The sequence below is a fragment of the Lissotriton helveticus genome, chromosome 5_1 (assembly GCF_964261635.1).
Source record: "Lissotriton helveticus chromosome 5_1, aLisHel1.1, whole genome shotgun sequence".
NCBI classification, from domain to species: Eukaryota; Metazoa; Chordata; class Amphibia; order Caudata; family Salamandridae; genus Lissotriton; species Lissotriton helveticus.
The window spans coordinates 1,573,713,234-1,573,739,222 of NC_136065.1; the positions used below are offsets into that span (position 1 = coordinate 1,573,713,234).

Below are 25,989 nucleotides of genomic sequence, written 5' to 3' on the forward strand. Positions count from 1 at the left end.
CGGGCATTGGTTGCATTGGAGACATCTTGTGAAATAAACAGGTTATGGCCGACTAGAAACAATAATGGTGTTTTACTTTAGCAGCCCTCAAGACACGCATCAGGTCAGTGAATTCCAAAAAGAGCATTATTATGCCATGTGGCTTGGCTGAATGAGGTTGATGACCGCCCAAACGATGTGCTCGCAGAATGTTAAGTCAGGAAGGCCAGACTATCAGACCCCTCAGTGTTCTAGAGACGACCATAAAGGCGAAGATTGTTCTGTCTATTTCAATTTTCAAGGTCTTCAGTGTGAAGCTTGAGCTTCTGAATTCCCTACTCCAACATAGGTATCTTGGTAATTAAATTTTGAAGCTCTCCCACATGTTGTTCCAAATCTGACATCTTCCCTCCATAACAATCCATCAATCCTCAATTTTTTGCACTTTTTCATTAGTAGTAACCATAAATGGTTGCAGTCCATATACCTCATCAAGGATACAATCTATTACTGGATTTTGGGATGATAAAATAGGAGAAGGAGGGTTGTTCTTCGCTCTTTTTGGTATAGTGCCTTAAGAAGACAGTTTGGAGGATGCATGTAAATCACTGGCTATCTTGCTATGATGACCTGAACGCTGAGTAAAGATTTGAAAGGGATGAATCCGGCCAATACACCAGTGAAGAGAAGTATCCAGGAAAAGGAGGTCACAAAACCTAAGTTCCTAAATTGTGTTATAAGTGATAAAATAAACTAGAAGGTATCCTGGACTACAGTAGTTTTTCAGCAATAAGATTAGAGAGAGTCATTAACAAACATACATGCCTGAGGAGACATATCCTCACAGAGGAAACATAAGCAGCCAAAAGGAGTAAAGTTACCACTTGTAGCAACCAGGCCCAAAATGTGTAGCATATAATGAGTGTATACTTGTAAAGCGCACTATCACCTGAAAGGTATCTTGGCGCTATATACCGCTGTGCAACCCTTCCTGGCTTTCCCTGTGAGATGCCCCCTTACTGGGCACCTCCAAGGTGAGGCCAGGCATCCTAGCGCTTTCGGGGCCGTTGTGGAGATTAAGCAAGCTATTGCCCAGAGTTGCAGAGTGGGACCCATGATTAGAGTAGGCACCTAGGCGAGAATTATCGAGTCCGTGGACATTGAGCCCAAGACCCTGCCGCGTCGGGAATTGAACCCTGGTCCCGGGCCAGACCTCTGCCTCAGGGTCTGCCGCTCTAATCGGTGAGCCACACTTCTCCACCATAAGGAGGCCCTAGTTGAGTTAGGCATCAGTTGTGAGGAAGGAGCACTGAAATATTGCAAAAACGAAAAATAAAAATGTCTGATGCGAGCTACGTGACCTAAAATGGCGACTGCTCACGTCTATGTGAAGGAAATCACCACCGCAGCACACAGGTCTCAAAAAGCACCTTCATGGTGCAGAGTGGCATGCAGGCTTACCGCCAGCGTTTAGAGGCTGGAGACCGCATCAATATTAAGGAGGGGTAAAGAAGAGGCCACAGAAGTAATAGAAGCTCCACGTCAGTGTGGGAGCTTACAGGAGAGCCGCCATCTTGTACTGAAGCTACGCCCTCCCTGAAGTCACGCCCTCCTGGAGGAATTCTTTGTTGGTGTGTGTTAACACCGATCTCCCGTTTCTTTTTTGTATTCGTAAATCTTTCCACTCTACCAGTTCACAGTTTATAGGCAAACTTTAGGAGTATTTGAGAAACTTGAACATTCACTCATCAAAGGTGATTTTAATTTGTTATTCAACCAGTTTTCAGATTTTTTATCTGAGGTAAAGTGCTACCCACTCTGATGGCCCTAGGCTACGTCTTTTCTTTGAACCGGAAGGTTTGGTTGAAATGGACTTTATCAAATCTTTAATGTGGACCAACTATTTTCTATTACAGTTTAATATCATAGGGTCTGATTTACTGAGTATTGTTTGGTTGCAAAGCCTGCAAAATCACAGGCTTTGTAAAAGCAAAATTGCAAGTAGCAGTGTACAAAGAGCAAATTGTGAGCCGTAAATTACTTTTTGGCTCGCAAGATGGCCTTTGTGACTTATTATGACTTTCATCAGAGGAGCGGGCATGAAAGGGTCATATACTTTTAATTGGATTACCATGAATGGCTTGCAACCACTATTGCAGTCACAAAACATTGATCTGATATATACTCCCTTAAAGAATACTTTATCGTATTCACAAAGTAAAAGCTGTCCTGTGGGCAGTTTTCCATCTTGTGAATGTGTACATTTGGCATCAGAGGGGTGTCCCCCTATTGTCATTCACTTAATGTCAATCTAATGTTTGCATGTACCTACTGTCCCTTTAAGGGTCTGCTTTAAAAAATATTATCATTCAGTGAATACAAATAAAAGTCTGCTGTCTCATCTCGGAACTGAAACCCCACATTCACAGCCATTTGCAGTGTGTTTCAAATGGACCCCTTCCTCATGAATGTTAATGATGCAGGAGTTTATATGATTCCCGGCAAATAGGCATTATGTGTTACAACTAATTAGTATATTAGTTTTAGCATAAAATGAAGGCGGTGTGCTTGCCTCCTTGTTTGTTGAGAAGAATCCGCTAATGTGAGTAAGTGGATTATTAGTAGGAGAGGATGGGGGTCTACCATAGGTAATAATGTCACTAGGTTGTTGGGTACAGTAAAGGTTTCAGTAAATTATACCTGATCTCAATCCACAGTAGCTATGGCACAGAGCAGCCAGACTTAACTTAAGAAAATGTGTAAAGTATTTAGAAGTACCAAAACAGTTAGTCGAAAACACAACACAAGAAAAATCCTTTTCCAATTTATAAAAATAGACAATAATTTAATGAAAAAAATGACAAAAATCCAAATAGAGGAACGGGCGATATGAATATTTAAATGCAAATGTGGGTCAATTGGTTGAAGTATACGGGACCAAGGTGCAATTTTTGGCTGACGGCGATTGGTCGGATGTACCATCCAGGTTCAACCCAGTCAGAGATTTTACCTTCGGACTTAACTTTAAAATGAAAGTCAAAGTTCTCCATCATGGCTTGGCAGCAGGCTGTATCCAATAAGGGCTCCACAATATCTGATATGCATTGCATTGGACGAGGTCCCGGTGAAGCCGTTGACTTAGGTGGCAAAAGCTCACAGAGGGAAAATTTTAAATTCACACCAATGGAAGTGTTCTCGCTGACCGGATATTTTCACCCAGTGAAGTTTTCTACATTCAGACCTAGTCCCTATTTTGGAGCTTGGATTACTCCAGCTGGGCCAGGCTGCAGGCTAAATGGTCGTATACCTTAGTCACGAGGTCCCACTAAAACAGATTTGGGGCTGCACAAAGGCTCTGAATGAGAGAAACCTGAACCTTCTCCCAATAGTTTGGTCGCATCAGCTTGGCAGATTTGTCCTGGTGCTTCGAAGGTCTTTGAAGCCAAAAGGTTTCTAAGTCCCATCCCAGGGTTCTCAAGGATGTCAGAAGTACACTTTCACACAGCCAAGGGTCGCAGGACCTCAGGAACAGCACTTGGGGCAAAGACTTACTCCAGGATAGGCCATCAGCAGGGTCCTGTAGCTTAACAGGAAGTCAACCAACTAACCTTTTGTCCTGTGTATAAGTGGGACCAGATCCAACCTTTCAACTCCTCACACATCTTAAACTACAGGTGAAGTCCTTCTTTTCTTCCACAGGTCCAGGTTTTAAAGAAAGTGCCAGGTGGCGTCAAGTTTTTAACTGGCACTACCGTGGGGTTCTCCTGGCCCCTCCCTAATCAATAGGGAAAAGTTCCCAGGGATAACCCAACCTACCTTTGCAGCAGTTCCTGTGTGCCCATCCACAACCAATCCCACAGTGCCCATCTCTGCCTAAACTGACGATGGTGAAACCCTTCCCTTATGGTGTAGAGCTTGTGAGCCCAGCCCAGAAGTGTAGCAAGGGAAGTGAGAAACCCTTCCACTGTGTTTACTTTAAACCAGTTCTGGGGCAGCTCCCTCCCCACTAGTTTTAGAGCTTGCCTAACTAGGGGAACAAAAGGAAGAGCCTGTGCAGCAGTCATCTGACATCTATCTGTGACAGGGGAGGTCTCTTCGAAGGTAATCAAGTTCCTGGGTACTAAACAAATTGTCATCCTGCCAGAGGAACAGCCTTCGCGTCTACTCTGGCAGCAGTTTTCACACCTCATTCAGGGCGTGAGTACCCAGAGGTCTTCTGCAGCTGGTGACTAATGCAAATTATCCTCCAGAGACTTTAGGGAAGAAAAAGGTAACTTAAAAAAAATATGCTTATTATGTGTTACAAATCCAACTTCACCAGCAATTTGGGCTTTTAATAAATATTACAAAGAGTTACAAAATTACATTTCTAGATTTTTCCAAACTGCTGTTAGCATTAAGTATAATAGTTAATCTGAGTGTTTCTCTAGGGATCAGTCAGCCTTGCTATTGTGAAAATGGCTTTTTGGTACTAGTCACTAAGAAACATTTACATTTCTATGTATCCCACTTTTAAATACTATGCACCCTGCCTTATGGGCTACAAAGCCTAAAGAGGAGTTACTTATTAATATTTAAAAGGAAGTTTTTTGTCTGTCTGATGGGGTTATTTTGACAAGCTGAATGTAGTTTTTAAACTGCAACAGTCAGACTACAATAGTAGTTTTTACAATGTAATTATAGTGAGCGGCAAAATAGGTGCCACAGGCCACTAGAGACATTTAAGTTACAGGGCCTGGGTACGCTTTGTACCACGGGCTGGTTGCTGGACAACCTTGCTTTTTTATTTAGTAGCTGCTCCAAACTAGAGTTTGGTGTTCGATGTGAGAGGACACTAGGATTACCATAGTAGAGTACACAACACAGACACACACACCTCAGAACTCACAATTAATGTGGCCAAAACCTTTGGCTATCTTGAAAATGCCCCAAGTAGATAGGGTTGAAACCAGTACCTTTTTACCCTATTACTTAGGACATGCCCAGGAGTCATTCCACCCTCCAGCTCATGCAGGCATAAGTTGTGCATCTCATGCACATTTTCCAGCACACTCCCTGGACTTAAGAAAATCAGAAGAGGACTGAATCTGCTGTCTGCAACCAAAGAAGAGCCTTGAAGGATTAGACCGAGTCTCTCTTTTATTCGTAGGACAAAGAAGTGGACCCTACGGGTCATAAAGCTGACTTCCTGGTGAAGCTACAGGGACACAGCAAGTTATAAGAAGTCTTTTCCTGAAACTGCCTAGCTGACCAGTGTCAACTGGACCACAGTTGGATTCCGCTGTTGGCTTTTACCTGATACCCTGTGAGTTTCTAAGTGTCTCCCCTGAGCTTCTGGGGGCTTTAGAAGCATACCTCCGTGGGGGATTGGGACATAAAGGGCTAAAGTCAGAAGGTGAAAACTTTGTCCAGATCGACATGACTTGTGAATCCGACCCGTGCTCCATTGCACTTAGCGTCACATTTTGCAAAAGTCTTGGACTACCATGACCATTGATAGTCATTGGCACTTTATTCTTCTATGCGTTATTCCTACTTAAAACCTTTAAAAAATATATCCTTTTTCCTAATTGGATTTTTGGCACTTAGGCAGCATTTTTTTAATTAAATGGTACTCTTTTTTTCTAATTCGGTTTGGGATTTTTATTGTTTTGCATTTTGCCTTTGTTATAGTTGTGGTACAGTATAAAGACTTTACATATTGCCCTAAGGAAGCTTCTCTGCCCTGTGACATAGCTAATAGGCGGTTGAACTCAGGTTATTTTAGTGACTGTAAGTGTTCACCCTGACAAAGATTGTGATCATTCCTTCAAGTGGTCAGCCACCCAACCTAAGTAATAATCCAATTTCTTACATTTACAATCTAATTCTTCAATGATGCTTGTAGTGTTGCTCATTAAGTCTCTTGCATATTCACTGGTGCCAGCCTTGACTGTCTTGCTGAATACCTCCTTTCGTACCATGATAGTCCTGGAGAACTGAAAGATGGGGTTTGTCAAGCCCCTGTTAAAGCAGGCCAACTTAGACATCAGTGCAGTTAATTATCGACTGATTTATTTTGTTTGTTACTAGTTACATCTAAAATCAGAGATAAATATCTGGCTCATTGGCTTTCTAGATACCTCAATCCTTTAGGACTCTTCCCAGAGGGGCATCAGACCAGGAGCGGGGATTTAAACCACCATAGCTAAAGTTCTCTGTGATCTGGAAGTGTACATTGCCAGGCACCTCTCTTCCAGGCTCATTTACAAGCTCTCTTCTCTGCTTTTGTTACATTATATATTGACACTCTAATCCACCATTTGGCAGAGGTAGGTCTGCCTGAGGAGGCTCTATCTTTGTTCTCCTCCTTCCTTTCTGTAGGAGCCAGGTATTGGTACTCCCACCATTCAACAGGAAGAAATCTCAGTCTTTTGCAGAGTGCCACAGAGCTCTTCACTCTTCACTATTTTGTGCGACATGTGTGTAACCGATGGAGGCATCATCATTAGATATTGTGGTATAAGTGCAATGATACCCATCTATCCCTGTCCCTCGAAAGACCATGTCTGAGCTTCAGCACACTCTGTGGTTCTGCCTACATTGCATTCTAGACAGGTTGTGCGGAAATGAGCTGAAGTTCAGTGCCAACAGGCCAGAACAACTTGTGGATGCACACCCTCTCGCCCCGTGAGGTGAGTTCCCTCATCCTCAGTGTCCAGGGTCAAAAGCCTTTGCTTCCATTTTGACTCAGTGCTTTCTTTAGGGGGTTGAGGTTAGCGTAGCTCTAATTTCCCCATGCTACCATCAGACCAGGCGAGGAATATATTGCTCTTTATTCCTGACCATCTACATATTTCAGTGGTGGTAGTTTTCATCCTGTCCAAGATACACAAGGCAAATGCCTAGTAAATGGGACTCCCAACCAGAACTATCTAGAGGTTGCAGTTAGTGCAGCAAAAATGGCAGTTAGGCTTATCTGCAGTCTTAGAACATTGACCAAGGCTCAAGCTCTCTACTCCATTGGCTTCCTGTGGCAAAACACATTAATTTCAAATCATTCTGTTTAGCCCATCAGGCTTTTTACATGGTTCTGTAAAAAAAAAAGAAATCCCACGTTATTTTGTCGGTATGCACATGCGACCAAGTCCTGAACTTTTTTTCCTCAGCCTAGTTGCACAGCATTGGAGATGTTGTAGAGCACTGCTAAAAATCACTGCCAAAGCCAATAGGTCTCAAAGGCAAGATTTTCTGCCCCATCTTCGAAACCATCATTTTAGCTCCTCATTTCCTACTAAAGCACAAGTTTTGTTCTGACTGGGCAGAAACATGTATTGTGTGTGATTAGTGTGTCATGCTGTGTTTGAGTTCCAACCCTGTAATGCCTATTATCCGAAGCCTCGACTCCTTGTCCGCAATGCTTTTGCACTACAAACGAAGTCACTGGTCTTTCCAGTTGAAGACCAATGGTTCCCAAGGCCATGAGACAACAGTGGTAAACGACAGTCCGCAACACAGATAGCACAACCTGCAGCAAAATTAGTCTCACAGGCACGGCTGGCGCTGTTACATAAACATGTGGTGTCAGTGTCTGTCTAAGCAGTACTTTCTGTACATGTGTGACAGCAAGACACATGGCTGTTCAGTGTCTGTAAAAAAATATATTTGAGAACTGCACACCAAAAAGTAAACACTATTTAGACTTGGAAAGAAATATTAAGAAGAAGTTTTCCTTCTTATGTGTGCTACACAGTGTTTGAGGGCTGCCCGTCCCACATCTGAACATAGATATGTGATAGTAATCACGCAGGATAGCCTGATGAAACTGTGTGCACAACAACTGAATGTTATTCTAAGTTCACATGTTTTCAACGAACACTTCTGACAATTCTATGGGTGAATAAAAACGACAGTCTTCAAAGAAAGTATCTCAATCAATTTTCATTTAGATATTCAAACATTAAGATTGACAACCTATCGATAGAACAGTGCAAATGTTATTTTATCATAATATCTGATACACAGATCAGAATTTGCAGAACAAAACAATCAGTACAATAATCTTGATTGACGTTGCGCTTGATACCACTGTGCCCAATGCATTTCGGAACCTTAAGTCCCTTCTTCAGGGGCCATTGTAGCCTACATCCATGCAACGTACAGTAAAGTGCACAAACTAAGACGTAATCTGAATAACAATCCAACGTGTTAAGGGACAACAACCTGCATAAGAGCGAAAAGTGCTGCGACTTTAACCCGACTGATATCAGCACAACGTCAATCAAGATTATTGTACTGATTGTTTTGTTCTGCAAAACATGTGAAGTTAGAATAACATTCAGTTGTTGTGCACACAGTTTAAACAGGCTATCCTGCTTGATTATTATCACATATCTATGTTCAATGTCTGTACCAGCAGCACATGCTTACAATGTGTCTTAAGAAGCAAGTGATAGGAACATCTGCCACAGAGGTACATATTGTGAAGTGATGTTTGAAGTTCATAGGCACTTCATTCGTGAACCTCTGGATGTGAGAGGCACATAGTGAGTCCATAGTGAGGCTTTATCCAAAGCCTCATCCAAAGCCTCACTATGGCCACACTAAAAGTTCCATAGACTTTTCCAATTGTCAAACTAGGGAATCACCATTAAACTTTATATAATTACCGATCTCCCTCCAGTGGCCTCTTGAACATGAGATGTCTGGATTTACAGGCAGGTTTAACATTAATTGTACATTGAGAGATCTCTTTGTGACTAAGGTTCTGATCTTTAATTTATAATGTTTTCAATGTCTACAGATCCAGAACCCTGGGCCTGCCGCATACCAATCCTTCTGGACTCAAGAGAGGGTTTTCACCCCAGCCTATGCTCCCTTCTCCATCCAAGCTGAACGATTTCCGGCAAAGGTCTCCGATGCAGAACTTCACCCCGGGTACATGCAACTGGCAGTCAAAGACAAGCGTACACATACACTCACAAAAATACATGATTTCTCTCTCTTATACCCTTACTCCGTTTTTCACACTGTCTCACACTTACTCTCTTACTGTTCTTTCTCGGTCACATCCTCACCCTCGACACAAAGCTGCCCACCAGTTGTCCACCAGCTCTAATGTAACATGTGCATTTATCTCCTGCACAGGAATCTGTCTCTCACACACACAGACATACACATAGACATATACATGATACAGTCATTCTAAACTGTGAATTTATCCTCTACTCTCCTACATATACCAGCGTGTTTCCTGCACATGACATTGTACTTCAATACATGATCTTTCTCCTTGATTAAAAATATATATATATATTTTTTTTATCATCAGCCCAGGGGCCTACGAACTTGAGGTACCTACGAACAGGAGAGTTACTTGGCCCATGAAGTTTGGGTCTCCAGACTGGTCGCTGGTGCCATCGCTGGAGAAGAGAACTCTCCGGTCAGAGGTGGGTGCACGTTCTTTGCTTCTCTACCCAAAGATTCTTTGGGATCAGAGTTTGAGTGGTTCATTATTCAAACCAACTTTCCTCTAGTCTTGTGCATTCATTCTACAACACAGAGTAAGCCTGGGTGTATGCACAAATCTTCTAATGCCCAGATTCCCACTGGCATACCCTAGTTCAGTCCATTTTTTTTGCAAAGAAGATATCAGATATTTTTTCCAGCTGTCTTGCATAAGTGCCTCGTTGATTTTTGTGGTGAGGAGTTTTCTCCAGACCATTGTCTTCCTTGCATGAATCTGCCTCTTATGCCTCAGGAATGCAGGCTCAGTTGCCCTATGTTCTTTGAAGCTGAGCCTCATTGACTGGAAAAACACTTGCAACAGTCTCCTGATGAGATTTATTTTTGTTTTGTAGGTAGAATTCTTAAAGTATAAGTTTGTGTTCTCCATCAGAATTAGGTACTGTCTCTGGACACCAAAGATGAATGTCCAGAGGCAAATAAGATACTACTCTCCTCTGGACTTCTGTTGGACGTCTGGTACCACAAGTGATTGAATGATTAATTGACTGGTTAATTGATGGTGTCAATGGACTTCAACAGTGCATGCTACACAAGAAAAACATTCTTTACCATGAAGCCGGACCCCGCATGCTTTTACCACGCAGGCTTAACCACGTAGGCGTCACTACCACGCAAATCTGTACTACGCAGGATTTTACAACAAATTTGTTGTAAAGGCATGAACGGTAAAGGCATATTTGTTGTAAAAGTTTTTTAAGGGAATGTATATGTGTTAATTGTTTTAAGTATTCTAGGTGTTTTTACCTACATATATACATCTACTCTCGGTCGCCAGTAGATAATTATAGTTAGGACCTAGTTTCTTTAGGAAAAGCGTTTTTTATTTTCCCAGTAACTTTGCCGCCGGATGACGAATCTTCGTGAAATATTCAAAACTCATGGGGCGCTCCAATCAGCTCCTGTCTTGAAAGTTTCGGGACTGATTCTGCAAGCAGGTGCCGAGAAAAAAGGGGGGGTCCCAAAACTCGTTTTCTTCATGTTATTTTCCATAGAAAACTTAAGAAACCGCTACTGCTCAACTGCTGAACGGAATTACATCAAATTTGGCAAAAAGGTAGCCCTTGGTTCAGAATGAGACTTTTTTTTAAAATGGTGTAAATCCGTTCAGTAGTTGCTGAGAAAATCAAAAAATAAAGGTTTCGACATCTAAAAGCGCAGTGGATCTGCGGACACTCCTGACCACGAGCTTTATTCGAATTGGCTTTCAACACTTCAAGCCAGGAAGTGTTGACAGCCATCTTATGACTTGGTAGAACCGAGTCACAAGAAAAAAGAAAAACAAATGCTAAAAACAAGAAAAGGGAGCAGGGTAGAAACATCCTGCCCCCCTTAGGCCTGCTTAGGGGGTCCCACAAGGACCCCCAGGGCCAAAAAAAGCATGTTCTATTTTTTTTAAACGACAAAAGTTGCGAAGGATCGGCTGATCCTGCTGTGAAAATAAAAAAAAATAAAGCGCCGGCTCCCGCTCTTCGTTAATATTTAGCCCTGGGTGGGCCAAGTCCTGGGGGCATGACACATTGTAATTGCGGGGGCCCCCACTCCCCGGGGCTTTCCTTAAATGTTTGCGGGGGGCACATGGCCCCCCACAGCCTCCCCCACGCACTTGGTACCACCACCCTTCGAGGCTTTTCTTAAATATATGCGCCCACCAAAGACCCGGGGACCGCCACCCCCCGGGGTTTGTTTTTTATTTAAATAAGAACCTGTGTGAGGGGGCTCGAGCCCTCCCACATGCCCCGGGAACCACCACCTCCCCGGGACACTTAAGTATTTAAATGCAGTGCAGAGGTCCGTTACGGACCCTCGAACCCCGGAGACCACCACCTCCCAGGTCCCGCGCCTGCAGTGTCCCGGGGTATCCACCCCCGGGACACTGCTGTTTGCAATGACAGGGCGAGAGCCGCACAGCTCCCGCCCTGTTGTTGCAAACTGCTTTGCTTTATTGAAGATAGAGCAGGGAAACCTGCTCTCACTTCAATGAAGCAAAGCAGAATTGCTTTTCCACAAGGGGAACTGCATGTCAGCAGCTCCCCATGTTAAAAAGCAATTCCGGCTCCTGCAGGATGCGGGGAGCCGGCGGGACCGTGGGGGTATTGGGGCTCCCCCCGAGGTCCCCAACGGAGAGAAAGCCCCTGAAACGTGGTATTACAAATAGGATTATGGCGCCTCTTGATAGAATCACACCGGTTGATTAGGGTTTATAACATTTATACAAGACGGTCCTAAAGGGTGTAGAGAACCACGAAACTCTACAAATTTCGAGCCTCAACTCTGTACACTGTATATTTCACTCCCCAGCACACGTCAAATCGCAAACTGGTTTCCCTATTATGATAAAGAGCACTTCATTATATCATCATCATTAAACATAAATTTCGAAACAATTCCGTCTGGTTTTTTTTCCGTTTTATTTCCGTGTTCTCGTATTTCAGCTGTCAACAGCCACAGCGTGTTTCGTCACTTTTGGGGGTGTAGTCCCGCGACTTCCTCAAGGCTGTGTAAATGTAAACATACAAGATGCCTATGTACTTCATCTTACATGACCTCTTACAGGTACAATACAAATTACATGTTTAATGTAAGAAAGTGTAGTTATTCCACACAAGGTTACGCCAACCTGATTATACTTAAAGCATATGTTTAGATTGGATGAATCATTAGTTTTGTACAGAGACGTGCCTCTTGTAAAGAGGAGGACTATAACTGAAGAAACCATAGGTTTCAGGGCGTTATAGCTAGTTGGACATTTCACTCATACAAAACCAGTGAAATTCCTCCATTATAGTTAGTTCAGCTAACTATAACTCGCGCCCCCGCAATGCACTGCTGATGATGTCACATTTTACATCACTCATGACATGGTCAGTGACATCACTAATGACATCTCAAATGACATGACTGATGACATCATCCAGTGCCTGTGTGTTTCTGTAATATATATATATGCTATATTTGCACATATTGATGCACTTTATAAAGCACAAATTGCACTTTATAAACAAAGCACTTAGCACTTTATAGTAATTGAATTATTTTACCGAGGTACCTGAAGCCGGTTGAGAAATTGAAGATCATGTCTGTAAATATACATATGTAATGATTAGGGGGTCATCATTTGTGTATATATTTACTTGTAAATAGGGCTTTTTTAACGGGGGTGATCAGTCAAGATGTGTATTTTACAATAATACCCCTCGTCTCTTTTTCATGTCTTCTCTCATAGTCATTCAATTTAATCTAATCCAGTTTTTATCCTGTTAATATGAGACGATCTTTTAATGTATTTTACATTTATTCAAGAAACACAATGATAAAATATAATGTCGTATGTGATGCAAAGTATTTTTTCCATGTTTATTACGAAGTTTGCACAGGTGACTTCAGTTAACCACTTGCTATCACTTTAAAAGGTGTACCTAATGAAGTAAACGCTGTCATGTGATCAAGGCTCCGCTGAGCCGAAACGTCGGTGACTCTTTCTGCCGAATAAAACTTTATACACCTCGAGGTCCGTGTCCGGAGTCTGCTTGCTGTGTTGCACGAGCGCGCGAGTTTGGAGACAAACGGTGTACAGGATATATATATATGTATATATTCACTGAAGAAACCATAGGTTTCACACATGTTATAGTTAGCTGGGCATTTCACTCATACAAAACCATTGAAATTCCCCCGTTATAGTTAGTTCAGCTAACTATAACTCGCGCGCCCGCAATGCACTGCTGATGACGTCACATATTACATCACTCATGACATGGTCAGTGACACCACTCGTGACATCACTCATGACATCTCAAATGACATCACTGATTACATCATCCAGTGAATGTGTGTCTTTCTGAAAAATAAATATTTTTTATATATGTATACCTAAACGTCGATGGAAGAATAAACAGTTAAATAAGTGTCTAAGTGGATGGTTTTTTTGTAAAATTGATTGTATAACTGACTTTTTAAGTGTATCTTAGGGAATATATGTATTGACGAGTAATATGTAAATATCTGTTTCAGTGTCTCACTTTGTCTATAAGTGGCTGCATGGGTTGGTGAGTAGCTACATGAGTGTCTATATGGGTTATTAGTTTGTTTTTTGAGTATCAGTATGAGTGTCTGTATGGTTCGTGGGGGATATTACTTAGCCTATAGATGCATGAATGAGTGACTCACTGTTTGTATGTGTTTTGAAGACAGCATGTGTGCAGGACTGTATGGGTGGATGAGTGTGTGTATGGGTGTGTTAGTGAGTGAATGACTGTCTCAATAGTATCTTTATGAGTCACTACATATGTTTAAATCTAGTATATGTGAGTATTGATGTATATAAGTGATTGTATGTGAGAGTGAGAGATTGGACGAGTTCCTGTATAAATAAGTATGTGTTTCTATAAGTGATTGTTTAAGAGAGTAACTATGTCTATGTTTCTGTAAAAGAAAGTGTAGTGGTGTGTGTATAGCTGTATATGCAAATAAAGGGATGTTTGATAGTTTATTTGCATGTGTGAGTATGTGTGTGAGTAACTCTATGGATGAGTGTCGGTGTGTAACATGATGTATAGGTGTATGAGTACATATGATGAGTGAGTACATGTATGAGTGACTATATAGAACTGTTGATGAATGAGTGGATGTGTATGTAGATGGTGGAATTACTGAATAGGTTGTTGTAACTGGTATTTGTATCTCAATTTTTTAGAAAATGTTAGTTTCTATTTTTGAATGTGTGTATGAAAGGTTATATTAGGGTGAGAGGTCTGCCACTCTTTCGCAAGGATGATGTAATCAGTGATGTCATTTGAGATGTCATCAGTGATGTCATGAGTGATGTCACTGACCATGTCATGAGTGATGTAATATGTGATGTCATCAGCAGTGCATTGCGGGTGCGCGAGTTATAGTTAGCTGAACTAACTATAACGGGGGAATTTCAATGGTTTTGTATGAGTGAAATGGCCAGCTAACTATAACATGTGTGAAAGCTATGGTTTTTTCAGTGAATTTCTAAGGTTTTTAAATGCTAATTCCTAACTATAATGTGTGTGAAACCTATGATTTTTTCAGAGAATTTGCAAGGTTTTTTAAATGCTAATTCCTAACTATAACGTGTGTAAAACCTATGTTTTTTTTCAGTGAATTTCAAAGGTTTTGTAAGTGATAATTTTTAAATGTATTAATTATAATATTTCTTTCTTTTTATACTAATTTCCTACATTTTTATCATAAATATTGATATTTATTTTATTTTTTAAGTTCTATTTCCTATTCTTAATGTAAAATAATAACAAAAGTAAATTAAAAAAAGAATTTTTTTCAAAAAAAAAAAAATCAATATATTTTTGGGGTAATCGTACCGTACGCGAACGGTGATCGCACCATACTTTGTACGGTAAATCATACTCAGCGCGTACATGCGCATACTTCTCGAATATGTTTTGACGTTACACAGCGCATCAGCACTTCCGCGTGACGTGATGTACGCATGTACAGCGCCCCGTATGCGTACCCCACGAAAGTTTTATAATGTTTAAAACGATATATCTATGTATTTAATGTTAATTTTAAGGGTAGACATTATTTGGGATAATCATGAAAATTGTTTTTTTAAACTTTTAATAAGCGTATATTACTTTTAAAAGCAACTACGCAAATTGTGGCAGTACGTCGTACGTACTCGCACCGTAAGAGCACCGTGAGCGCACCGTAAGCGTACGCAAAGACATATGACTTTAAGAGAAGAGATTTGATTGGTTCATAACACTTCCTATTCCAACTGTTGAAAGACCCCTCCCATTTTAATCATTCTACTTTGACTTCCTCAGGAGAAGCATCTCTTCTGTAGAGTTCAAGTCATTTGGAAGAACTAATCACCATGACTGCATGACTCTTCTTCAGAATATTCCTCTGAAGAACATTTTGTACCTGAGGAGCCTCAGAAAAAGCGCAAGGAAGCAATTATCTGGAATTTTTTACATTTTCTCAAGAACAAAAAAAAGGTCAATGCTCCCAAGTTGACCTGCAAAATTTGTCAGGTTACTCTTTCAAGGAGTGACCCGACCAAGAAGTACTCTTTCGGCACTGCGAGCATGGTGCGCCATGTCAAGAGTCTTCATCCAAACAACTATGCGAGAGTTCAAACTCGAATGTTGCAGGAGGACCAGAGATCTGGTATTCCCAGTACATCAAGTGCACCACCACCACCGAGCGGTATGCACGCAAATATACCACCTGAATTAGCAGACCTGATTATTCGTTGTAAATTTTGCAACAAACTACTGTGCTATGGAGAACAATCCATTGAACTCATTCTCCGCAAGAAACGGGAGCACCGTTGTTCTCGTCAATAATTTATTTTTTTCTACTGTTTTGTTGATGTTCAACACTTTTTTTGGTTCTAGTTTCATTTTTTTGTTTAAAAAAACAATAAAAGAAGAAAAAAAAACTTGTTAAAATAATAAAAAAAATAGAAAACTACAAAGACAAAAAAAACAGTTCTTCTCAGAACTACCTCCACTGGTCAAAGAAAGAGCTATATTTCTATGATAGTGTGTAAAACTTTGTCAGAATGAATATAAATTAATGAATGAATACATTACTAGTGTATGGTGAATGTGAAAGTGCAGAACTATAAGGAAGTGCTACAGCATAAATCTATAAGGTGTTTACCTATAGTATACTGTAGCACCTCCGAAGCACTTGAATGTAACATATGCATATAAACAAGTCTATGCTTCAATTTGCACTGCTGGCGAAACTTCCTGGGTGAATTTGTATGTGTTAGGAGCGGATTTACAACCCCCTTGTGCCTCTTTTACACATCGGTTGCGTCACTTTTGTGATGCAGCGGTGGTGCAAAAGATGTGCCATGGTGTGTGGTATTTACAATGTGACGCATATGGAAGGTGCAGCACATTGTAAAGCCCTGCGCTAGAAGAAGGCTTTCCTGCGCGGTGGGGGGGTGTTCTAACGCAGGAACGCCTCCTAAAAGTGACTGAATGAAATCTATAAGATTTCATTCAGTCACTTTTGGGCTTATGCTGTGTCAATCCTTACACCTGTTTCAAGCAGATGCAGGGTTTTGTAAGCATAGGGCCCCAAGACCATTGCTGGAGCTGCATTGCGCTTGCAACGCAAGTCAAGCAATGCACCACCTTCACAACAAAAATACATCACATATCTGTGCAGTTTTTGCCCCATAATACACCACATTGTAAATACGGTGCATCCATTGTGGTGATGTCACAGTGCACAATAACTGGCATATCTCTGGGGATGTACCACTTATTGTACATCTGCTGATTGCTGTTTGAATGTAATGAATGTATTACTACACACTGATCAATGAGTCACTACAAAACTATAACAGGAATGACAGAGTGTTTGGTGGAAGTGTAAGGATAGAGACTGGGGAATTGAACATATAAAAGGTAAATTTGCAGGTGCATAGAACAGTGCATGCATAGTCTATAGGAGTTTGAAGCAGTCCATGCCTTAAGGCCCACTTTGCACCATGAGTACTTGGGTACTGGCTGAATGCTTACTGTTCTACTAAGAGATTGTCTAGCTGAATATATAGCACCTTCACTTTTAGAACAGTGCATACATAACAACATACTGATGTATAACTCACTACAATACTAAAATAGCAGTAGCAAAATGTTTGGAGGAAGTGTCAGGATAGAGACTGGGCAATTCAAAGTTTAAAAGCCAAGTTTTCAGATGTTTAGAAAAGTGCATTTATTATCAATAGGTGTTTGAAGCAGTCCATGCCCTTAGGCATACTTTGCTGCATGACTACTTGGGTAGTGGCAGAATGATTACACTTCTCCAAGGAGAGTGTAGAGCTGAATGTATAACTGCTACACTTTTTGTACAGTGTATAGATAAGCATATATTGCTATATGGCTCACTACAATATTGAAACAGTAGTGGCAAAGTGTTTGGAGGGAGTAGAAGGATAGAGACTGGGTAATTAAAAGTTTAAAAGACACGTTTGCAGGTGCATAGAATATTACATGCATAGTAAATAGGAGTTTGAAGCAGTCCATATACTAAGGCCTACTTTACTACATGAATATTTGGGTACTGACTGGATGATAAGAGTTCTGCAATCAGTGTCAAGCTGAATGTGTAACTGCTTCACTTTTAGAACAGTGTATAGATAACCACATACTGCTGTATGGTTCACTACAATACTGAAACGTAACGTGAGAGTGTTTGGTGAAAGTGTAACAATACAGACAGGGAAATTGAAGGTATAAAAGGCAAGTTTGTAGGTGCATAGAAGACTACAAGCATAGTCTATAGGGGTTCAAAGAAGTCCATGGCCTAAGGCCTACTTTGCTCCATGATTACTTGGGTACTGACTGCATGATTACAGTTCTGCAAAGAGACTGCATGACTGAATTGATAAGATCTTCATTTTTAGCACAGTGCATAGATAAGGACATTCTGCTGAATACCTCAGTACAATACTGAATCAACAATCACAGAGTATTTGCTGGAAGTGTAAGGATAGAGACTGGGGAATTGAAGGTATAAAACACAAGTTTGGCGGGGCATAGAACAGTGCATAGTCTATAGTGGTTTTAAGCAGTCCATGCCCTAAGGCTCACTTTACCCCATGAGTACTTGGGTACTAGCTGAATGATTACAATTCTGCAAGGAGACTGTCTGGCTGAATGTATAGCAGCTTCACTTTTAGAACAGTGAATAGATAAGCACATAGTGCTGTATGGCTCAATATAATACTGAAACAGTAGTGTGGTAGTTTTTGCTGGAAGTGTAAGGATACAGACTAGGGAATTGAAAGTCTAAAAGTCAAGTTTACCGGTGCATAAAACACTGCATGCAAAGTGTATAGCAGTTTGAAGCAGTCTATGACCTAAGGCCTACTTTAATGCATGAGTACTTAGGTACTGAATGGATGATTACAGTTCTGCAAAGAAAGTGCCTGACTGAATTTATAACAGCTTCAGTTTTACCACAGTACATATATAAGGAAATACTGCTGAATGGCTCACTACAATATTCAAACAGTAGAGTGTGAGTGATTGGTGAAAGTATTAATACAGACTGGGGAAATGAAGGTATAAAAAACAAGTTTGCAGGTACATAGAAAACTGCATGCATAGTCTATACGGGTTTAAAACAGTCCATGGCCTAAGGCCTACTTTGCTTCATGGTTACTTGGGTACTGACTGGATAATTACAGTTCTGCAAAGTGAGTGTGTGGCTGAATGTATAGCGGCTTTACTTTTACAACAGTGTATAGATAAGCACATACTGCTGTATGGTTCACTACAATACTAAGACAGTAGTGTGAGAGTGTTTGGTGAAAGTATAACGATACAGACTGGGCAATTGAAGGAATAAAAGGCAAGTTTGCTGGTGTATAGAACAGTGAATGCATAGTCTATAGGGATTTAAAAACAGTCCATTCCCTAAGGCCTACTTTGGTGCATGACTACTTGGAAACCGACTAAATGCTTACACTTGTACAAAGAGATTATCTAGCTGAATATATAGCACCTTCACTTTTAGAACAGTGCATACATAAGAACTGTTGGAACCTAAATATGTCAGGTCACCTAGGGTAGCCTGGCCTAGGGTAAGACAAAATCACTAGAGGCACATGTGTAAAGGTTGCAGACCACCCAGCAGTAATTCAATGCAATAACACGCAAAAATGACACTACACCAAAATTTGTGTAAAAATACGAGCTTGTTTATAAAAATATTCTCTGCTCTCTTGTCTTCAGATATCACAGTTCAGTACATTACATTTATCCATGAAATTATGAAGATTTTCAAATTTGCCAAATTATGTCATTAATCAGCATTAACAGCACATTACATTAGTCTCCAAACTTTGCTAGACTTGACTCCTCTGAAGGGTTTTATACCTTTACCCCCTCTCCACCTTTGACTCCAGAAGAATGGGCTAGCCTCACTCACTTTAGTTTCTCTAAGCAAGGGGAGGTTGGAATATAGTTATTTAATCACAAAACGGGGAACATCCTACATTCAAAGTTAAGTTTCAGAAGATCCTTTCAAGAAACTAGATGGGCATTACCCAGTCCTAATATAGCCAACCGGAAGTCTTTGCTCCTTTAAGAGAGACGCTAAAGCCTCCAAGTTCCCCCTCACGACCTCTCCTTACTTTGTTTTATATTGGGCCCACCGGCCGGTGTCTCCGTTTGCTGGGGGGAAAAAGACAAAAGGACCCAGACTCCTCCAGCCGAAGTTGCGGCCCCTCGTCCCTCCTCCTCGTTAGCGCGGAGTCAGGGAAAGAGGACACACCAGTCACACCTCTCCGCTTGAAGTGCGCTCTCCTTTGGAAACCGGGCCGCCCCGCTGCCTCTCTTCTCAGAGAAGCAGGGGCCCGCCTTGATGTAGCTCCCAGCGCTTAAGCGGGAAGCCCGGTGCTCGGCGGCTGCTCCCCGAAGATCTCCTCACCGGCTGCTGACAGGATTTCCCCCGCGAGGACGCAATCGCGCATGCGAGGGGAGTAAGCGGATCAGCCAACAGAGTCTGCTCCGCAGCAGCCTGCTCGGTCCTAGGCCCCTCCTGTGATGGATCACCAGTTCAACTTGGAATATGCGCAGTGGCGCCGGGCACTATACCGCTAGTCCCCTTTTTCTCTTTCTTAAAGCAGCGCTGTCACGGAAGCGCGATCAGCGCCCCAGGGGTCCCGCTCACGGCGGAATCAGGGAAGACGGCTCAGCCCCAATAACCCTGTCACCCCACTCTTTCTCCTCACGAGTGGGGAGGTTTGCTCACACGCTGCAGGACCAAACACCGGTAAGGGCGTCTCGGCGTCACGCAGGGCAGGAACCTGCTTCACACCATGGAGAGAGGGGGTTAGAGGTGGAATCCCTCACATTTGGGCCCCCAGATCTCCAGTTACAGCAGTAATCCACTAACCCTCCATACTGGACAGGAACAGGTGCACAGGAGAACTCCTTGTTCGGTTCCCACAGCAGGGATCTCCGCAGCTCCACAGTCCACTGGGATTGACCCCTTCACCTAACTTGGGCACCTCCCTGACCAGGGTCAGCAGGACGAAACTAACTCGGCTAGGACAACAGGAATGGGGGGCGGGGAACCCAGACAGAGGGCAACCCTTGTAGAGCAGTCCACCCTTAAGGACCCTACCCCTTCCAGACCTCAGCCTTCACTCTAGCTGTTCCTCACTGGCAAGACAAAATGGTTGCCCAGCATTCCGCCTTTTATAGGCTGACCCTCAGAGGTCCAGAAGGGACCAGAAGGTTCTGGAATGCCCTATTCTATCCTATGGGACAGGTTCTAGGTATGTCAGTTATGTCAGTTGGTAGCCACCATTTTGTGACTCCAAAGAAATTCCTGTCAGGAAAGGCCTCTAGGCCTGAGGTGAAAAACTATAAGGGCGAAAGAGCACCTATCCCCTAGACCAGTGGTTCCCAAACTTTTGACTCCTGAGGACCCCCATTGAGTCACCACTGGAAGCCGGGGACCCCCAAGCAATTTGTATGAGTTAAATTTCAAATATTAAAGCAGTAATTCGAAAAAATACACACGTGTGCACACAAAACACAATAAGTGACGCATCCATGCATATCAGCAGGGATGCGCCACTTATTGTGCGCCATGCCTCCGCCACCATTGATGCGCCGCATTTACATTGCTGCGCCTCATGGGGCAAAAAAGCACAGATGCATGACGCATCTGTGCCGTAAAGGTGGCGCATTGCTGGAGTTGCGTCGCAAGCACGACACAGCTCCAGCAATGCTCTGGGGGGCCGAATCTTGTTAATGCTGCGTCAATCCTTACGCCTGCTTCAAGCAGGCGCAGGGTTTTGACGCAGCATGGGCCCCAAAGTGACTGAGTGAAATCTTGTAGATTTCACTCAGCCACTTTTAGGAGGCGTTCCTGCGCCGGAACGCCTCCTTATGGCGCAGGGCTTTACAACGTGGCGCATCTCTCAGATGCATCACGTTGTAAATAATCTGCACCATGGCGCATCTTTTGCGTCAACGCTGCATCACGAAAGTGATGCAACGGTGGCGTAAAAGAGGAGCAAGGGGCTTGTAAATCTGCCCCTAAGGATTTTGGGGCCAGATGTACGACCATTTCATTTAGCGCCTCGCAATTGGCGACACATTGCGAGTGGCAAATTGTGAGTCGCTAAATGAAATGTACACCAGTGTGTTTAACACTGTTTCGGATTCCCAATGGGGTCGCAAATTGCGAGGTTCATTAATATTAATGAGCCTCTTGCAATTTGCGAGCCTATTGGGAATGCCAGCCCTCCTAGGTATGGTGCCTGCTGGGCTCTGCAGGCCACCATGTCTGGTACTGCTTTTAAATAAAGCAGTTTAAAAAAAATGCAGCCCATTTACCATGCATTTAAAAAAAAAAGAAAATGAAACGTTTTCGTTTCATTTTCTAAGGGCAGGCAGAGGTCCCTGGGACCACTGCCTGCCCTTAAAAAATTATTTTGCATGCATTTGCAAAGGGGAAGGGGTCCCCTGGGGACCCCTTCCTATTTGCAAATGCATTACCATCTACTTGAAGTAAGTGGTAATTGTGAGTGTTTTGCGAACGCAAAACATTTGTACATGGTTTTAAGACTAGCTATTTGGAAGGGAATGCCCCTTCCAAATAGCAAGTTGCAAAACCTATTTAGCGAGTCGCAAACAAATTGCGACTCGCGAACTAGGCAATGTTCATGGCCCAATACGTTTTTGCATGTGAAAGCGGGTTCACGAACCTGTTCACGCATATAAAAACGGATTGTACATCTGGCCCTTAGTATTTTATATTGAAGTAATAGCCCCCATGTATTTCATTTGTTTTATAGCATCTCTCATACCATTGTAGGATGTCAGAGCACTTTACATCACACACATATAGAATCATTGAATCGTACATGTAAAACAGTGTGTATATAAACTGTTTAAAGGGTTCTTGGTCTGGATAAGCACAAACTCAGGATTCAGAACATAACACAGTGGCTAGCACTGACTTTAACATTAAAAATGTATTTCCACCCAAATAAATCTTTTTAGTAGCATCAGGATAATGAATAACTAGGGAAAAAACAAAAGTTACTAACTGGTATCATGCAGTTTGCAAGCAGCTCTTTGATGACAGTTTATAGGTCCCTCTGCTACATTACGATTGTCACTTATGAAGTGCACAGTAACAAAAGAATCTCTGTGATGAAAGCAGTACCCACGAACCTATGCACATAAAATGCTGCTTTTTAAAATGCATGTTACACGTTCTTTGCAGTAGGCACATTAACCCTCTGTGCTACATTAGTTAAGTCAAAGCTGCCACTAAACAAAACTCTCCTCACGCTCCAGCAGGTACATTAATCACTGGCTTTATCTTGACACTTTTATTGCTGCTGGAAAGCTGCTAATTATGCAAGAAACGTTTCTGTGCTTTTAAAACTGTTGCCTGCGGACCCCCTGGGAATGTGTCATGGACCCCTGGGGGTCCGCGGACCACAGTTTGGGAAACACTGCCCTAGACCAACACCTTGAAAAATCTAGTGGACACAAAAATGAATAAGGTTATGAGGGTCAAAAAGGGAACAAAATAAATAATAAATTGGAGGGACTACGCAAAGGGCCAGACAGGTCTAACACACGTCCCCCCCAGCTGAAAGTGGGGAGAGCTACCCAACCCCTTGGGAGTCCTCATCACTAAGGCGGAAATACCTGGAGAGACCGTCTGCATTGGCGTGGTCCACTCCAGGCCGATGTTCCACCCGGAAGTCCATTCCCTGTAGGCAGATGGACCATCTCAGCAACTTGGGATTCTCCCCCTTCATCTGCATTAGCCAACGAAGGGGTCGGTGGTCAGTCTGAACCAGGAAGTGTGAGCCAAACAGGTATGGCCGCAGCTTCTTCAGAGCCCACACCACCGCAAAAGCTTCCCTTTCAATGGCACTCCACTTCTGTTCCCGGAAAAGCAGTCTCCTAGATAGGAAGACTACAGGCTGATCCAGGCCCTCTTCATTCAGTTGCGATAACACTGCTCCAATGCCATGTTCTGATGCATCTGTCTGGACAATGAACTCCTTGGAGAAGTCTGGGGCCCTCAGGACCGGTGCTGCACACATTGCCTGCTTCAACTTTTCAAAGGCTTGCTGACAAGCCTCCGTCCAAACTACCCGTCAAGGTTGTTTCTTTGAGGTGAGCTCTGTGAGGGGCGCTACAATAGTGCCATACCCCTTCACAAAGCGACGGTAGTAGCCTGTGAGACCCAGGAAAGCTCGGACCTCAGTCTGTGTCTTGGGGGGTTCCCAGGCCATGATTGCCTCAATCTTTGCCTGCAGGGGCTGCACTGTCCCCCTACCCACCAAGTGTCCAAGGTACACAACCGACCCCTGCCCAATCTGACATTTGCTGGCCTTGATTGTCAATCCAGCTTGTTTCAGGGCCTGGAGAACTGCTTGCAAATGTTGCAAATGGTCCTCCCAACTGCTACTGAAGACAGCAATGTCATCCAGATAGGCAGCGGAGAAACCCTCCATTCCGGAGAGGACCTGATTCACCAGCTGCTGAAAAGTGGCAGGGGCGTTTTTGAGCCCAAAGGGCATCACACAAAATTGGAAGTGTCCCTCAGGCGTGGAGAAGGCTGACCTTTCCTTTGCTCCATCTGTCAAGGAGATCTGCCAGTACCCTGAAGTGAGGTCAAAGGTACTTAGGTATTGGGCAGCTCCTAGCCGGTCAATTAACTCATCCGCCCTAGGGATCGGATGGGCATCAGTTTTTGTAACTGAGTTCAGTCCCCGGTAATCCACACAGAACCTCAATTCTGGCGTGGTGCCTGGTGGAGCGGCTTTTGGCACTAGCACCACCGGACTGGACCAAGGGCTGTTGGAAGGTTCTATCACTCCTAGCTCTAGCATCTTGGCAACCTCTCCATGGATGCTAGCCTTCACCTTGTCGGACAGCCGGTAGGTCTTTGACTTCACTGGTGGGCTGTCCCCTGTGTCCACATCATGGGTACACAGGTGAGTCCTTCCCGGGACAAGGGAGAACAACGTAGAGTACTGCTCCAGTATCTGGCGACAGTCTTCCCGCTGTTCAGGAGTTAGCGTGGGAGAGAGAATCACTCCCTCCACTGACCCATCCTTTTCTTGAGACGAGAACAAGTCTGGGAGAGGTTCACTTTCCGCTTCCTCTCCCCCATCAGTCACCATCATTAAGATGACCTCGGGCCTCTCATGGTGGGGTTTGAGTCGGTTGGCATGAAGCACCCGTAGGGGCTGTCGTGGGGTCTTAAGGTCCACCAGGTATGTGGCCTTACCCTTCTTCTCCAACACCTCAAAGGGGCCTGTCCAGTGATCCTGGAGGGCACTAAGCTCTCCAGGCTCCATCACCCACACTTGTTGGCCAGGCTCCAATTCCACCTGGTGAGCATTGTGGTCATACCACTCTTTCATGACTGCCTGGCTGGCCTCCTAGTTGTTAGAAGCTTGCTTCCACAACTTCGCCATTTGGCTCCTGAAGGCCAGCATGTAGCCCACCACATCCTGGGGGGGTTTCCTGGGAGACTTTTCCCAACCATCCTTCACCAGGCTGAGAGGACCGCGTACAGGGTGCCCATACAGAAGTTCGAAGGGGCTGAAGCCCACTCCCTTCTGTGGCACTTCCCTGTAGGAGAATAGCAAACAGGGTAGGAGGACGTCCCATTTCCTCCGCAGACTTTCAGGCAGACTTCTGATCATGCCCTTCAAGGTCTTGTTGAACCTCTCGACCAGTCCATTGGACTGGGGGTGATAGGGAGTGGTGAACCGGTAGGTCACTCCACACTCCTTCCACATTGCCCGCATGTATGCTGACATAAAGTTGGTCCCCCTGTCGGACACAACTTCCTTGGGGAATCCCACTTGGGTAAAGATCCCCATCAGGGCCCTAGCCACCACAGGTGCAGTGACAGTCCTCCGAGGAATTGCCTCTGGGTACCGTGTGGCATGATCCACCAGAACCAGGATAAACCTCTGACCAGCTGTTGTTGGTGGATCCAATGGCCCTACAATGTCGATGCCCACCCTTTCAAAGGGGGTGCTAACGACTGGAAGTGGTTCCAGGGGAGCTTTCAGCTTCACCCCTGTTTTCCCACTGGCCTGGCAGGATACACATGTCCGACAGTAAGTGTTGGACGCCACTTTCATCTGAGGCCAGTAAAAGTGGGGGACAAGCCGAGCAAAGGTCTTGTCCTGACCTAAGTGTTCTGCCAAGGGTATTGCATGAGCCAATTCCAGCAGAAAGGCTCGGTATTGTTGCGGGACTACCAAGGCCCTTGATGAACCAGGTAAGGGTACCTTGGGTTCACTGTAGAGGAGTCCATCCTCCCAGTAAATATGGTAGTGTCCCGTAACATCACCTGCTGCCTGGGCTTCAGCCTGTCGCCTCAGTCCCTCCAGGGTAGGGCACTCCCTCTGCCCCTTACAGAATTCCTCTCTAGTAGGCCCCCCCTCCACATGCCACTCAGCAGGGATGGGTAGGT

At 43.6% G+C, this 25,989-nt stretch overlaps 1 protein-coding gene across 3 annotated transcripts in view; it reads left to right on the forward strand.

The window, feature by feature from the left end:
* The window catches only part of CIMAP3 (ciliary microtubule associated protein 3), a 263,845-nt gene that overhangs the window by 163,760 nt on the left and 74,096 nt on the right, over window positions 1-25,989 (forward strand). For all 3 annotated transcript variants that reach the window (XM_078644709.1, XM_078644710.1, XM_078644711.1), the window contains exons 4-5: window positions 8,762-8,895; window positions 9,290-9,407. In XM_078644709.1, the coding sequence (XP_078500835.1) occupies window positions 8,762-8,895; window positions 9,290-9,407 (252 nt within the window). The remainder of the gene's footprint in view (window positions 1-8,761; window positions 8,896-9,289; window positions 9,408-25,989) is intronic.